Source organism: Cornus florida, unplaced genomic scaffold, assembly GCF_030987335.1.
Source record: "Cornus florida cultivar Cherokee Brave unplaced genomic scaffold, ASM3098733v1 CherokeeBrave_3.0.0_Hap2_Chr10, whole genome shotgun sequence".
Classification (NCBI taxonomy): domain Eukaryota; kingdom Viridiplantae; phylum Streptophyta; class Magnoliopsida; order Cornales; family Cornaceae; genus Cornus; species Cornus florida.
In genome coordinates this window covers 88,965,897-88,982,568 of record NW_026775580.1, presented here as the reverse complement: position 1 = coordinate 88,982,568, position 16,672 = coordinate 88,965,897, and the positions used below count along the sequence as shown (strand labels likewise).

General features: G+C 36.8%; 2 protein-coding genes and 1 non-coding gene across 3 annotated transcripts; 1 reads left to right on the top strand and 2 right to left on the bottom strand.

The window, feature by feature from the left end:
• The first annotated feature begins 707 nt into the window (after positions 1–707).
• LOC132279921 (protein BUNDLE SHEATH DEFECTIVE 2, chloroplastic-like) lies at positions 708–4,186 on the top strand. Its single transcript, XM_059781991.1, has 5 exons — positions 708–931; positions 1,184–1,281; positions 2,582–2,645; positions 2,832–2,928; positions 3,915–4,186. The coding sequence occupies exons 1-5, from the start codon at positions 868–870 to the stop codon at positions 3,991–3,993; spliced, it is 402 nt and encodes a 133-aa protein (XP_059637974.1). The 5' UTR covers positions 708–867; the 3' UTR covers positions 3,994–4,186.
• Positions 4,187–4,450: 264 nt separating this feature from the next.
• On the bottom strand, positions 4,451–4,523 carry TRNAR-CCU (transfer RNA arginine (anticodon CCU)). The gene has a single exon. It is a non-coding gene; the product is annotated as a tRNA-Arg (tRNA).
• Positions 4,524–8,489: 3,966 nt separating this feature from the next.
• On the bottom strand, positions 8,490–13,922 carry LOC132279920 (heme oxygenase 1, chloroplastic). The gene is made up of 4 exons (XM_059781990.1): positions 13,264–13,922; positions 9,673–9,896; positions 8,879–8,986; positions 8,490–8,743 (listed from the first exon to the last, which is right to left on the bottom strand). Exons 1-4 carry the CDS (start codon positions 13,712–13,714, stop codon positions 8,651–8,653), a joined length of 876 nt encoding a protein of 291 aa, XP_059637973.1. The 5' UTR covers positions 13,715–13,922; the 3' UTR covers positions 8,490–8,650.
• Positions 13,923–16,672: the final 2,750 nt, after the last annotated feature.

The window sequence follows — 16,672 nt, the reverse complement described above, 5'->3', positions numbered from 1 at the left end:
ACTTTGTGTTCGTGACGATGAGCCACTATCAACTACCCCTACCACAAACTTACTAGGATATTGTCTACATTCCTAGCAAAATATATTTTATATTTTATATTTTTTTATTAAAAATTTAATGACTATTAACAAAAAGTATGTTACAAAGCATTAAATTAAATTAACTAGGACGTGTAAATTATGAATAAACTAAAAGACTTATATAATTATGCTATGTTTTAAGAAAAATTAGTATAATCTTATATTTAAAATATCATTCTTTATTTAGGAAAAAAAAAATATCATTCTTTATATTGATTTTTTATGAAGTAGGTATCAAATGTGCACATCCTTATTTACTTTCATATACATAGAGATTATTTTTTTAAAAAAATTATTTACTTTATATATGAGCAAAGAAGTCCCACAATATTTTTGAGAGAATGAACCTCCATATTTTAGATGAATGACAGAATGAGTGTCTTGTATATTGTTCACAAAGCGCTCCAATTGCTAAAAATAAAAATAAAAATAAAATTTGTGTGTATCTTATTTACAAAAGAGTCCTAAAACTAACTCGCTATTGTAGCATTTTACTCGATATTGAAAATGAAGAGAGGAGATAGAAGGTAAATAAAATTTACAAGGGTATTCTAGTAATGTAATACTCCTATGCAATAGTCTCCATAGTACGACCGTGTGAGAGATAAGGAGACCCATTCCTTATCTGGTTTTTGTGCCGCCTGTATTCGTTGCCACCAACGTCAGCTTGAAATTAACACTAACCAAAATCCAGAGTGGTCAATCCCTTTCTCTTCTTCTGATAAAAGAAACTACTTTCCAAAATCACTCTCTCAAAATCAAAACCAATTTTGAATCTCTTTAGAAATGGCCAACTCTCTGTGTTTCACACATCTCACTGCCTTCCAGTTCCAGCCCACTAATAAACCAGGTACACAACCCATATCCTTTCTATATATGCTATAATGCTTGTGTGTATGTATTTATATTGTATTCCTATATTTGTATATTACACTTCGATGGAAATGCCTTTTTTTATGATTTTCTTTCTGCCATTACAGTTTCTTGCATGGACCTCTGTGTGTTTGTGTTTGACAGTTTGTGTGTGTGCAAACTCTACATTTGATTCTTTGTTTTTCTCTTAGTTAATTTTTGTTGTTGTAATGACTGTTGATTGTTTTAGGGCTAATAATTAACAACCCAACTGCTGGAAAGGTTCTTTGGATCAATAGTATATCTCACAACAGTCAAAATGCTAAATTTCATTCGTTGGAGGCTAAGGTGAGAGTTTATTTGATTCAAAATTTTGAATTCGATTTCTCTTTGCTGGATTTGAACTTGCGATGAATTGCATTACTTGAAGAAAGTTATTAAAGGACTCATATCCAATTATCCATCTGTTATCTGCTAGTTGTTCCAACTGAAACATAGGAGATCAGAGTATGGTGTATGGTACTCTTGAGTCAGGACCATTCAGAGATGCTATAAAATTTACCTTTTTTTTTTTTTTTTTTTTGGTTCTTTTTTCTTTTTTTCGGTTAATAATTACCATTGTTTGTTATTTTGATTGAACATCTTAAGGTAAATTGAAGAGGATGTTGTCTGAGTGTTGAGAAAGATGAATGAAGTGGATAAATGTTTTTGAGATATTGCTTATGCAATTGATGCATACATTTCAAGTTAAAGAAAATATTTAATTGCGTTGATTACCAAAAAAAATTATGTAATTTTGTTATATGAAGATTGCCAATTTTTTGGTATAAGATTAATATAATAATAATAAAAAAAGACGGAATCAAGAGGGGCATATACCCCTAAACACAAGGGTCTAAAACTTGCCGTGTCTAATCTCATGCATGGTTAAGAAGGGCATGCCTATACATAGGCCATAGAGTGTACTTAAGGTAGAGATAGATGCGTAGGGAAACAAGTAATGATGTATTTAGTAATGAATAATTTTACCCCCAACGGTGTAGCTTAGGAAGTATCTCCTGCTCCTCCCCCGGGGAAAGTGTAGGGTTCAAGTCTTGGTAAGGTGATGGAATTGGAGGGGTTGTTGGTGGGAGGAGCGCTACACCTCATTCTGTAGTCCTTGTCGCTAGACTAGAGAGAGAGAGTGCTGAAACCAGTGACATATTACCAATTCAATGTATGATGAGGAAAAGTTTGCTGATGGTTCCATTAACTGGATAGAATACTTGTGATTGCTTAAAAATGAGGAATGATGCATTTGAGTTAGGAGGTGCAAGTTGGACGGATTGGGCAAGTTGTGGATCAACCCAAAAACGAGGCTTGAGGGATCAACTGAAAGCATCAAACCAGATTGAGATTGGGTTGAAAATGTTCAATACAAGCACATCCCAAACAACAGAAGAACTGACCAAGCCTACCAAAGGACTAAGTTGGGTTCAGGTTGAACTTGATCGACTTACAGTCTGTCTGGATATTGGCGCTAAATCCATTGAGAGAAAAATGTGAATGAAGGGTTGATCATTCATTTATCCATCTAATAAATTTGAAACTCTTTCCTACTTTCTTTGCTTTTCTGGGCTCTGAAAATTGCTTTCATCTTGGTTTACAGGCTACAGGTAGCAACCAAGGCACCGAACCAAATAGCCTAGTTTGTGCTAATTGTGATGGAAATGGTATGCAGATTGATGGGTAACTAAAAGACTTTTGTTTCTCCTTTCTCTTTGGGGTTGTTTCTATCTTTTACCATAATTTACTTTCCTTTTTGTTTTTTGGGATCGAACATTTGAATTTATCAATGGAAACATATCTTATGTAGAATGCCAGCTCATAGAATTTTTTGCTTCCTATTCAACTACCAGGTGCCGTAGTTTGTTCACAATGCAAAGGTAATGGAGTTAACTCTGTAGATCACTTCAACGGACAGTTTAAAGCCGGTGGATTATGTTGGCTTTGCAGGTACTTATCAGAACACGACAACAATCCCTCCTCACGCGCTAGACATTCATATTGAACCAAGTGCTAATATAAGTATCCTTACATTTGTCATCATTATGTTTCATCCCTACCTGAGAGAGTTGCTTGAGGCTGTAAGGTTTGATTTTCTATTTAAGAAAAATTGAGTGGGAACCTATCAAAAGGTGACTGAAATTATAAATCAACTCAGAATGAAACAAAGTTCCCATTTTCTAGGGAAAACTAGAAAGAAGAAACAGCTCTAGAAAATTACCTTGTTATTGCTTTTGCAGCACAAAAAGATACATACTTTATATTAAGATCTCTTATAGACTGCAAATCCCTCATTGAAACTTGTAATACTAGTCAAATTACCTTTTTGGAACCCTAAGAAAGGACTAGTCTCGTTACTTCTTTGCCTTAACTGTCCTCAATCTTCCCAAATTTAGGCCATCTCATATTTGGTTTAACTAGTTGATAAGAATTAGTATAACATTCAAAGCAGTGCAGTGCTGTTCATCTCCAATACCTGTGATGCCGCTTTTGAGGAAGTAGGAATTAATTATACCCTGTTCACTCAATCACCAAATATATTTATGGCATGACACAATATTTATGTCGATACATGCCTCTTCCAATTGGAGTGCTTACTTCATTTTGACGATCTTTTACGTCTTTGAAACAAACAGTAAGTAATTTTTAGAATATTTTCTCAGGCTGGGTGCAAAACCCCATGCCTTGTTGATTCCACACACTGCTCATGCATGAAATACTGTGGAATACACTATTTTTAACATTTCCATATGAAGATCTTGTGCTCCTCAGTTGGAGGAACTGTGGCTGATAAATATGGAATATACACAGCCCATCACATGATGCTCTCCACCATGGCTTTATACCATATCAGGAAGATTGGTAATAGTTGCTGCTGATATGTGCACCTGCTTGATAATGTAATAATGAATTTTGTTTTTATTTTTTCCTTGCAGAGGTAAAAAAGATATTTTATGTGGGGATTGTAACGGAGCTGGTTTCCTTGGTGGATTCATGAGCACATTCGACGAGTGATAGTTCATAGGATTCTAATCTTCAGCGAGTTGTGCTGATCTTCAGGATGAACCTTGTTTACTATTTCCTTTCTTTATGTAATCTCAGATGACAATGTCATAGAACACTGCACATGTTTCTTCAACAGAAAATCAGATAACTTCTTATGGGTTTCAGAAATTCTTAGTGTGTGTATACACAAGCATTTGATCCATATATTATCTTATAATTTCATATGAAATTTGCATGATGTATCAGTTTTGGCTGGTTAAGGAGAAGACATGTACTTTTGAGCATTGCTTGCCACCTTTGTGTGTTTCTGTGATCTGCAATTTTATACTTCAATCTTTTTATTGTTGTAAATGCATTTTGGTTCGGTTATGATTCAATGAGGCTGAAAAAAATTGTGGTCCTTTTCAACTTTTAGTTGAATTAATTAAGCAAACAGATTCAAGGAAAATGCTCCAGTAAAAAACATCGCGCCAGGTAGGGGTCGAACCTACGACTTTCTGCTTAGGAAACAGACGCTCTATCCACTGAGCTACAGGCGCTCCTGTGGTAGAAATTATCGCCTTATCATTTTTGTAAATAGATTTTTTGTAAATAGATTTTCAACAAATCTAAATCTTTACACTGATATTCAATTTTCTTTTATATCTCGTTTCGGATTTTATTTGATAAGCAAAATATGAGAGAAAATATGAACAAAAACAATAAAACACAAAGGACCAAAGAATTTTATAATTGCTCAGACTTAGGATACACTTGCAGAAAAAATGACAAAAGTGCACTAATGAAGATTACATGATAAGAATCAAGAATGATGAACCCAAATCCTATCATCCTTGATAAAGAAAAAAAAATTCCCCATAGGGAGCAGACCAATAATGGAATTTCATAAATTAAATTTATGAAGATAAGAAATATAATTTTTATTCCAAGGGCAGAAACATTAGAGCAAGCACGATTACCTAATTTATAATCTTTACATGGTTACCCGCGCCAACTTTGTACATTAAACAAGTCTTTTTCAATGAATATGTCCAAAGAAATTGAATGAGATAACCAAGATTCGCTCAAATTGGTTTGAGTAATGAACTGCTCATGTAGTTCAAAAGCTTAAGCTAGAGCAGTATAACTTTAATATTATGCTACACAAGCATTCATTTCTTTAATAACTGAAGCTGTTAGACATCAACATGAACATGCATTTATTTCATAATTTAAAAAAAAAAAAAAAAATCATATGAACTTGATTGGAAGAGCTATGGAAAAACGGAAGGTACAGCAAGCTATAATAATGTCACGCCCTGCCTATGGAGGTTGTGCCACGCAGGCGACACGCAGACGCTGAGGAGGACGCTGCATGGCGACTACATGGCATGGGAGTTTCTAGAATATTCCGGAGTAGTCTAGAGTTGTGTGAAAGATTCTACATATGTGTAGAACATTATAGAAGTGTGTGGAAGGTTCTAGAATTCTCCAGAATTGTGTGGAGTAGTATGTAGAATTCTAGAATGTTGTAGATACTAGTAGATAAGTATGGAAGTGTGAAGAAGGTGGGAGAAGATTCTAGAAAATTGATCTCCACCGTTTGTTAGAATGCATCATAGCCGTCCATTAGGGATAGGGATGCCTATAAATAGAGGTAGGACTTCATTTTGTAGGTAACAAGTCCTAGAGTGAGTCTTGAGAGCCTTGTAGAGAGTTTGAGTGCTAGCCTTGTACAAAGCGTTTTTTTGAAGTAATAGAAGTGTTATTTTCTTACCAACTTAAGTGCCTTAGTGTGTGCGAGTGTGCAAGCCAAGTGAGGAGAGGGCGAGGGCCACTACAACACTAGTAAGCGCATGAGGGGAGTGTGTTGGCTAAGGTGTGCACGGGAGTTAGGTTGACCAAGCACTTGCAAGAGTAGAAGCAACGTCTTGGTACCGCACGAGGGTAGCTAGAGTGGTGTTGAAACTCTAAGCCCGTGACAGTTGGTGTCAGAGCCAGGTTCGTCAAGGGAGCTTTGTTGGAGTAGATATGGCTAGCGGAGGAGACCACTAAGTCCACGTCTTGGAGCAGAGTTTGGAGGAGAAGCTTGCCACACATTTTGTCTACACAGAGACCAAGTTTAACAAGCTCGAGAGAAGGATGGCGGAGCTCTACGAGCTGATTGATGGCATCGCCAACAAGGCACAAAAGAAGGAAAGGGACTTGCATGATCGGGTAGACGACTTGCGCGTGGAGATTGCCGAGTGCAGGAAAGAGTTCTCCCAGGCGCGCGAGGTCGTGGTGAAGCCAAGGAAGAAGAAGGCGCCAGAGCCCAAGAAGTATGATGGGACAAGGAATACGCGCCAGATTGATAACTTCTTCTGGCACATGGAGCGGTACTTCGAATGCATGGAGATCGAGGATGATAAGGAGAAGGTGCAGACAGGCACCATGTACCTCACGGACACTGCCGCTCTATGGTGGAGGCAGCGCTTCACCGGTAGAGGCGCAAGAGCAGTTGACACATGGGAGGAATTCAAGAGGTAGTTCTACCCTGAGTGCGTTGAGGACCTGGCCATGATCAACCTAAGGCGCCTGAAGCAGAAGGGCAACATAAGGGAGTATGTGAAGGAGTACTCCAATTTGATGCTGGAGATCCCAGAGATGCTGGAGCGGCAACGCGTGTGCTTGTTCATAGATGGGTTGCAGTTTTGGGTGGCCACGGAGCTAAGGATAAGGGAGCCTAGAGACTTGGCATCCGCAATGGCTATAGCGGAGCGCCTCGAAGACTTTAGGCGTGATGACAAGAGGGCCATGTCTCCTAGGAGGGACCACGGCAAATGTGGGGGAGACCGGCGCTTCAAGAAACGGGGCTCGCCCAAGTCCAGTGATGATGAGCACAGCAATGAGGAGAGACGCCCACGCCATGATAAGGGCAAGGACCATGGAGAGAGGTCTAAGGCTAGTTGCAAATGGGAGAGCCGCGATAAGGGCAAGTGGGAGCCGAAGTGCTACTTGTGCGAAGGGCCGCACATATTGCGACACTGCCCCAACAAGAAGACCATGAGCGCCCTTGTGAAAGATAAGGGCAAGGGCAAGGTGGACGATGCGGGCAGCGACGAAGACAGGTGCATGGGGGCTATGTAGATACTGAGTAGCATGGCGCATGACACCAAGAAGAAGGGCAAGGCGAAGAAAGTAGCTGGGGTGCGCTATGTGGATGCGCAGGTTGGTGGCAAAGCCGTGCAAGCGTTGGTGGACACGGGCGCCACACACAACTTCATTAACCCAGAGGAGGCGTAACGACTTGGCTTGGAGATGCGCAAGACGGAGGGATGGATCAAGGCCGTCAACTCTGAGGAGGCACACGTGAGTAGAGTGTGCAAGGAGGTGGAACTATGCATGCAAGGATGAAAGGGCCAGGCCGACTTCCAGGTTGCGGAGATGGACGACCATGATATGGTGCTAGGGCTGGAGTTCATGGACAGGAACAACGCCGCACCACTACCATGCCTTGGTGCGTTGATGATACTTGGAGGTGAAGAAGGCAAGGCCGTATGCATGGTGCCGCTCGTGGGCAGGAAGGAGAGTCCAGAGGTGGCAATCAACACAATGGAGCTCGTGAGGACCTCACATCTCCCGAAGGGCGCTCGTACGTTTGGGCCAAGAACATATGCGCAAGTGCTGATGACCTGCGAGAGGCTGGGTCAGCTGAAGAAACCGTGATGAGGGCGTCACGGAAATGGGTGGGGGAGAATGTCATGCCCCGCCTATGAAGGTTGTGCCAACCAGGCGACACGCAGACGCTGAGGAGGACGCTTCATGGCATAGGAGTTTCTAGAATCTTCCGGAATAGTCTAGTGTTGTGTGGAAAATTCTACATATGTGTAGAAATGTGTAGAACATTATAGAAGTGTGTGGAAGGTTATAGAATTCTCCAGAATTGTGTGGAGTAGTATGAAAAATTCTAGAATGTTGTAGGATACTAGTAGATAAGTATGGAAGTGTGAAAAAGATGGGAAAAGATTCTAGAGAATCGATCTCCACCATTGGTTAGAATGCATCCTAACCATCCATTAGGGATGGGGATGCCTATAAATAGAGGTAGGACTTCATTTTGTAAGCAACAAGTCCTAGAGTGAGTCTTGAGAGCCTTGTAGAGAGTTTGAGTACTAGCCTTGTACAAAGCGTTTTTTTGAAGTAATAGGAGTGTTCTTTCCTTGCCAACTTAAGTGCCTTGGTGTGTGCGAGTGTGCAAGCCAAGTGAGGAGAGGGCGAGGGCCACTACAACACTAGTAAACGCACGAGGGGAGTATGTTGGCTAAGGTGTGCACGGGAGTTAGGCTAACCAAGCACTTGCGAGGGTAGAAGCAACGTTTTGGTGACGCACGGGGGTAGCTAGAGTGGTGCTGAAACTCTAAACCCGTGACAATAAGGTATCTTCCTCTTCTCATAGTCTCTGCTGGTAGACTATGCTATAATGGGTATACTTTGATTATTGCTCAGAAACACTAAAAAAGTTTCAGCAGCAGCCATTGAGATGGTTTAGAGCCCAAATTCAAATTTCTATATTTACACAGAGTTCTGTTTATGTACAATACAGTGAAATTGTAAAATTTGAAAAAGATAAAAGCTTTAACACAGACAACATCTGGAGCTTGTGCCATTACACAACCTCACAAAGACAGGAGCACAATTTTGTGCATCAGGACAATATTAGACGAAGGATGTCTCCTGAGAACTTGAACGATTTCTCCGTTTCTTCTAAACAGTGGTTCTTTTCGTCTCTACTCCAACTCTGGTTAAACCCCACATAAATAAGCGAATTAATTCATTAACAATTCCAGAAAAGGAGGGAAAATCAAAATTAGCTTAAACCAAAATATTTATAATGATGATACTTAAAATAGAAAAAGAGCACCAAGAAAATTACTTCCGCAACTCTGTTCAGCTTGTCCCTTACAGTCTGCAGCAGTTGGGAAAGATCACCATCCCATTTATAGTACTCCAGCTCCTTCTTATTAAGAATTTTTTCAGCAACCTGAAATAGGAAAACGATAAAAGAATTCGAGTTGAGAACTGCCTCACAAACTTGGATTTATAAATAAAGTTACCTCATTGCATATTGTGAACAATCAGAGAATTTGAATGGATTCAAGAAGCTACCAGAAAGAGGAAAATGACTTTTGACTGGATGATTGGATGAGAGACTCATCTTTTATCTAAGGGCTACTGGGAAAAAAAGAGGTAAGCAATGCATCTGATTGGCTAGGAGTACGAAAAATAGCAAGAGGAGATAGAAGTTAATTAACTGCTGCTTCAATTTATTCTAAACTTTAAAAGTTCACCAAAACCCATGTATGTTGATGTAAAGAATGCTATAATAGAGGGACGCATTTTCATAAACAGGAAAGAGAATTCAAGTTTCCAACTTAAATAATGGCATAAAATAAATTTAACCATGTTTAATGCATACACTATTCTATAAATTTAAATAATGGCAGGTTGCTAATTTAACCACGTTTAATGCATACACAATGCCATATTTAAAGTACATATAAGGAAATGTTCAAAAAAAAATGACCATGCGTCTTTAGACTTAATAAGTTGATAATAGTCTATACACTTGCAATTGAAATAATCCATGTAAAATTTTTTTTGTTGTTTACAGATACTATAAGCTACCAGTATAATTTGAACAACATTTCCAAGCTGATATTTGTTTACCTTTTTCCCAATCATTCGACCACCAGCGGTGTGGGCAAAGTAAATATTGTAGAAGTGGCAAAGGAATGCTTGGGGATCCTTTTCTGATAATTCCTCAAGATAAAGAGCATAGCTAAGACCAGGAGTTGATGGTTCAGGAATGGCATGACCTTGGTCTTTGAACCATTCCAAATCTTTTGTGAGATTTCCCGACCTTTCCAATCCTGTTTTTCTGAACTCAGCATCTGCAGAAAAAAGAAAAGAAAAAACACAACGTTACTTTATGCCAACTACTTCATAGGTAAATTAATGCACATGCAATCGCGCATGCATACACACGCTTGTTCACCACAGCAAAAATATGTGCACACTACTCTTATAAAAAAGCTACAACTTCCAAGTATTTGGAGCAATCCAAAACAAAATTACCTATCTAATAGATCAGTCAGAAAACATCCTTCGTAACTTTACAAGCCTACTACGAAGTGAAGAAATTCTGCGAGTTAATGAATCACACTCAAGTATTATATAGCAGATAACATGGTTTGGGTTCGACATAGGGGTTTAGGGTATACAAGGCCCACATTATTCAAACAGGCCATGTCGGGAAATGGTTATGGAGATTTGCCTCTAAGTGAGAACTTATTTAAGGAGGATTGTTGTACAAAATATAGATATTCCCTATTGGTAAGTAAAATTAAAAATATAAAAAATAAAAATTAGTTTACAGTGATCTTTAAGTCAAGAAAAAATGAATAGTTACCAAACTTAAAAAATAATAACCAACTAGTGACCAATTGAGGGTAATTTGGTCAAAAACACTTGCTTGATTATTAAAAATTGTAAAAATAATTTTAAATGATGAAATTGCCATCCAATATAAAGGATAACTCCTTGGATTCTAGCTTCACGAGTCAATCAAGGGTTCCCAATCTATTAACCATATCTATGCATGCTCTCCAATTAATGACATACTATTGCAATGGATGCCGATCATTCGGCGGATACGCACCCTCGTTCATTTATTTCATAAAGCTGCTCAAAGGCATCTTCAATGCCTTTTGCTAAGTAATCAGATCCTCAAACGATATCTTTTTGTAATCAAAATCAATTAACTTCAAAACTTAAAAATCATGAATCTTCTTCTCTCTTCTCACCCAACCCCTCGCCATTGCCGTCTCCTACACCCCATCTCTCCACCGACAGTTATCAGCATCCTTAGATTACACCACTACCATCCTGTCGAGACCAGCATCCCTTTCACTGACCACATATGTGACCCACCCTCTCCCACAGTCGACACCACCCCCAAAAGAGCTCATGACCTTGTTCCATGATATGGCCCCTGACCTACAAGGCCAAGCCGATCTGAGGGTTCTGTCACCTCTATGATGGCCAATAGGCAGTGGCCGTGGAGGTCACCATCAACAAGAAGGATTGCTTCATCACTGCCTATCGCAACCACTGCATCTTCATCAGCCGCGGTGGGACCCTCCTCGAGTCGCTGATGGGTCGCCGCAACGGCTGTTCTCTAGGCAAAGGTGGGTTGATGCATTTCTAGCGGGCTCTGAGTTCAATGTATAAGGGTAGATTTACCCAATTATAAAATAATTTATTATAAGGATATATACGTAACAAATCATCAAATGATCATTTGTTAGCATCTAAATTTTATTTTGGTCACTATTCATCTTTTCTCGACTTTGGGGTCATTTTAGAGTAATTTTGTTTAAGTTTGGTCAATAGAATCTAGTTTTTCCTTTTCTTTATAAAAAAGGGTTGCACCTCCTTTGGCAGGTTTTCAATGAAATAATTTTCTATATTGAACCTTCTATTTACACCCTGTTTGGCAGCCGATTGCCAATAGGAAAGTGACAAGTGGAGGATGATGATTCACTAATAAGTCGGTATGGCAGTTTAAACAAGGGGATGACATCTGGAGATGGTTCACGATTCAGCTAAAGAGTCTAGGTCAGCAGAGACAGAGTGATAAGAAAGAATGAGAGCTAATTAAAGAACGACACGTGGCTATTTTGGGGTGAGTAAAATTAGTGGTTGATCTATGCTGAGGCTTCTGGGAGGAGGCCAAGTGTTTTAATCGGGTTAACTGCCATCGCTTCCCACGTTGTAACAGATTGGGAAGATAAGGCCAACAAGGGAGAGACACATGGCTAAATCAAGGGAGTTGATGATATTTAATTAAACCGTGATGTGGTGAGTGTTATGTATCTTTCTTTTGAGGTGTAATTTACAGCCACCTGCCACGTGGCAGTAAGAATAAGAAAGAAGACTGAGGAAGAATGACACAGGAGTAGAAGTCGTCAAAAATCAGTTATAATAGAACATGCAGGATACTATGGGAAAAGGATTTGAATGCAAGAGGGCACTTGGCACAAGCTGAGAATAATTGTTGGACGTGCTCCTAAAAGCTAAGGAGGATTGCAGCAAACGAAGAAAACTACTTTGATTGTCGGTTGACCACACAAGAATCCTAAAGTAGTTTAAACAAGTGAGATCATGGGTGTCTCATTCTAAGAAAATAGCATGTGAAGAGAAGCCGGGTCAGAACATGGTTTCGGATGTGGGAACAAGGTGAGTAACAGAAGCGTGCTCAGGAACACATGGCACATGGCAATGTTTGATTGAAAAACGTGGAAGATTTCTATGCAACTTCAACTGCCAACAGAACTGCTAAGCTTAGGGCTCTATAAATAGGAAAGTTTGAGGACATTTAAAACCTTGTTCAACACAACCATCAACAACACAACTCAATTATCTAACATTACTTGCCCTCGTCTTTCAATTTCTTAGCTTAGCCTTTACTTTCAGTAATTAGTTAGCTTTGAATTTCAGTTCTTGTACTTCAATTCCTTTAGATTAATTAAATCTCAATCTTCCAATTCTTCAATTCAGCATTTCAATATTTTACTCACTTTCAGTAGTTAATTCTTCTAGTTAGTACAATTCCGAAGTCCTTTGTAAAAAGGCAAAAAAGAACTCCATGGAGTAGTAATTCCAGACTCTCTCACAATCACCTGAAATTCATTCTCTCTCACAATCATCTGAAATTCAATCTTCCACCAACAATATTGTGGAATATTGTTTGACACTCTCACTTGAATTCTGTAAAGAATTCTGGCACGCCCGCACTTCCAAATACCAAAAATATTTGTAGCCAAACACCTTTGTAACCGAATACGAATAAAATCCAATAACCTAAGAATTGATAAATATGAGTTAGATTCTTCACAAGACAATCTCAACCCTCTTTTCAACATTTCTAAATTCAATGTTTTTGTCCTTAAATGCAGAGTAGGGAAAAAAGTATTTTCCATGACTGGCATTTGTAAACTAAGAATCCAAGCAAACCAACCATGTATAACCCATACAAAGTAATCAATTGGTTAATATTTACCTTAAACAATCGTCACAGAACAAAGGGTTCAAACAAATTCAGAAAGTAAAGAAGAGTAGAATTGGAATCACAGAAAATTTCAAAAAATCCAAAATAACAATAATCACCAAAATGTATCAAGCCCAATTCACAAAAACCAATCTCAACGACTAACAAAAAAGTAAAAAGGATCGTCAAAAGCAATACAGAAAGCTTACACTCAGGAAAAGGCGCTTTTTCAACGATCCTCTCAAGCGTATCGTAAACCAATTTGCTATCCACAAGAAACCTCAAATACCCGTCAATGGAGGGCTCCCATTTGGCAATAGGTTGGCCCTGAGGCTCCTTTTCGCCCTCTTTGGCCTGGTCTTTGGTGTGCAGTTTCATGGCCACAAACCTCATCTCCTCCACGAACCCTTTGGCCTCTCCTGGGTACCTCTTCTTCGGCTGCTTCTCCGCCGTCGTGGCCGACACAACCACCATCTTCTTCTTATTCAAAGGCGTCACAGCAGAACCGCCTTTACTGTACAAAAGGGAGGAGGAATTTCTAGTGAAAACCCTAGAATTGAAATCGGGATTTGGTATGGAAGTGGGGTGGAGTTTTCGTGTTCCGAATTGGGGTTTGTTGAAAAGGGATTGTGAATGAGAAATGGGTGTTGTAGAAGCCATGTGAAGGAAGAGTATTTGAACTGATTTTAGAGAGAGAGAAAGACAAATTAAACTTCCAAGTCTTCTAGGTGAAACAAGAGAAGAGTATTTGAGCTGTTCACGTACTCTTGAAGCCAAAGCGATAGAACATAGAAGAGTGTGTGTGACTGTGTGTATTATTATATAACGTATGGGTCTCAGATGTCTGTGCAATGAAAGTTTCCCTATGGATAGGTTTCTTTTCCATATTTATTAATTGCTTCACTGGATTGGGATGTGTGTTTTTTTTGGGAAAAAAACAAACGTTTCGTCACGGCACTGTCATAGGCTCATAGCTTCTCGGGAAAACAACGACGTCGTATAAACTGTGTAAGTATGTGTACTGCAAATCTTTGCCATCTGTATCATAAAATTTCCAAAACATAAGTATAGTCAATTTTCCACACACGAACACGATTATTTATTTTTATTTTAAATATAAATTTACAATTTTATTTACACTTTTAGTGAGAGAGAATTTTATTTTTCATTTAAATTTGGAAATGGTGGTGTTACCATTTGGGTGGGTCTAACCCGAAGAACCCGAAAATTCTATGAGCTTAAGTAAACACTTGATATTATAGGACTGGAATTTGATTTAAACTTTAGATACCAAATTTATTTTATATTTTTAAGACTATTTGTTATTTATGTAATATAAAATTAAAATTAGATGATTTATAGTATCATAAAGTTTTAAGTTAACTTTGACATGCTTGTTTTAAAATTTTAAAATAATAAATATAATAATTGAATATAAAATAATATAATATAATTTTTAAATTTTAAATTCTTTCCTAATTATAATAGGAATGAATTTTATTTAAGTTCAGCAAGTTTCAATAAAAAAACATATAAATAGATAAATAGTATTAATTATTTCATTTTATGTCTAAGTGTATGGAGGTATATGCTTTAATATATATATATTTTTTTTGTAATATTTATTTATTAGTAGGTAATTAAAATTTTGTATGACCTCAAAAATTTTAAAAACTTGAGAAATCTATGATATGGGTTGAAATGTAATGCTGGGACTTGGATTAACCCGTGAACCGGCTTAATTTGTCCTAAGAATTGGTATGAAATTAGTGACGTTAAAAAAAGTGAAATTTGAAAAGTTATACAATATCGTCGGTTTTTTTTAACTTACTTTTCAAACCATTTGAACCACAACCAAATGGGAATATTTATTCCACTCTGTGACCTCAATATATCACAAGGATGAGACAACAACATTTTATTTTACATAATTTGTCCTTAATAAAATGTTGAGAATTTTGATAATTTGTCCTTAAAAATCATTGCGATGGTTGCAAAATTCTTCATGATAATTTTGCAATTTTTGTCTTCACCATGTTGATCATTGCAATTTTTGATAATTAAGGACACATTTTCAAAATTCTCAACGACGCCATTTTTGAGATATACATATACATATATATATTTATAAATAATAAAAAGAAAGGAAAATTAGGAAAAAAGAAAAGAAAAAAGATATATATAAAAAAGAAAATGTGGAGAAAAGTACATATATATATATATATATATATAATTTTATAATTATAATTTGATTGGTGTATGATGATGATGATGATTTTATATATATATATATAAAGAATAATTTTAAATTAGTGGGGGTACATGATGATATATATAAATAATAATTTAATTAGTCAAATTAAAGTTAAATGAGAATAAATATGTCATTTGAATCATTAAAAAAATAATTTAGTGAAAATAGAACAAATTATAGTTATTTTTGGAAAATTTTTTAGAGTGATATTTAGTCAAATCTAAAAACGTGTCAGTGAAATTATTTTAAAAAAAAAAAATCACATATTTATTTATTTATTATTCATAATAAATAGTTGAACTTTCTAAAGCGGTGTCTTGAAGTTGCCACGTGAAATTCAACTTTCTACTGAAAAAGTGTTGTCATGTGAACTTCAGGTGTTGTTCTTGTCGTTATTTGAATGTTCCTCGTGCTGCAGTCTACGCGGTGCTCTAGCCATTATTTGAAGAAGGACCTTGTGAACGTTTGGATTGATTTTGTTCGAGTCAGTCTGCAAATTTAGCGCTATCATTACACCAACCGTGATGTGTCGTTTAGGCGTGGGATGGTATAAAGTCCGCGAGAGTACCTTGTCACTATGAACACAATTCATGTAACCTAACCGAGCTAGTGATAATAAATAAATTAATAATAATAATCCCTTGGGTATAATAATATCACTGGGGTATGTATATACTATGATAGTATGATTGGAGTTGGTGGTATAAGGTAATGTCTAATATAATTATTGTATGTGAATAAGAAGAGTCTTTTTTATAGGCATTTGGAATCTTAAATCACACATAAAAAATTGCAGAAGTTAGTAGAATAAATATATAAGAAATCATTAGAACAATATTTCAAAAAATTTTAAATTTTTGATTGAAAAGTGACTCAAAACTATGCAATTCCTGCATGTTATACGAATAATTTTCATAATTTTAGATACCTGATACTTAAATTTTTATCTTAATTTAAGTTAGTTAAAATGATACTCTGTATTAAAGTTGTGTTGTCAAACATAATCAATTAAATAAACACTTAATTCATTCATAATTAAGTTCTAAATTGAATTATCAAATCGTACGTTAATAAAATATTTTATATATATATAAGATAATTATATATAAAGGGTCATGTGGCTTAGCGGGAATGAGTGTGTGATTGGTAGACGTATATTTTTTGATAATAATAATAATAAAACATAATTATTATTGTTCTCCTAAACTTCTCCATAATTGAGAGGTTTAATTAATTCGGGCTGCATGTTCAAAATTTTAGTAACTTACTAATAAATAAAAATTAAAAAAAAAATAATACTCTATTAATATTAAAGTATATATAACTATATACCACTAATTAATCAACATTAAATAAAACTACTT

Excerpts from the sequence above, each read along its gene's own strand:
- LOC132279921 (XM_059781991.1), top strand. The coding sequence starts at position 868 with ATGGCCAACTCTCTGTGTTTCACACATCTCACTGCCTTCCAGTTCCAG. Across the intron at positions 1,282-2,581 it reads TTCATTCGTTGGAGGCTAAG|GCTACAGGTAGCAACCAAGG; the intron begins GTGAGAGTTTAT and ends CTTGGTTTACAG. Across the intron at positions 2,646-2,831 it reads TGCTAATTGTGATGGAAATG|GTGCCGTAGTTTGTTCACAA; the intron begins GTATGCAGATTG and ends TTCAACTACCAG.
- LOC132279920 (XM_059781990.1), bottom strand. The coding sequence starts at position 13,714 with ATGGCTTCTACAACACCCATTTCTCATTCACAATCCCTTTTCAACAAA. Across the intron at positions 8,987-9,672 it reads GTCGAATGATTGGGAAAAAG|GTTGCTGAAAAAATTCTTAA; the intron begins GTAAACAAATAT and ends TTCCTATTTCAG. Across the intron at positions 8,744-8,878 it reads AGCTGAACAGAGTTGCGGAA|AGTTGGAGTAGAGACGAAAA; the intron begins GTAATTTTCTTG and ends GGGTTTAACCAG.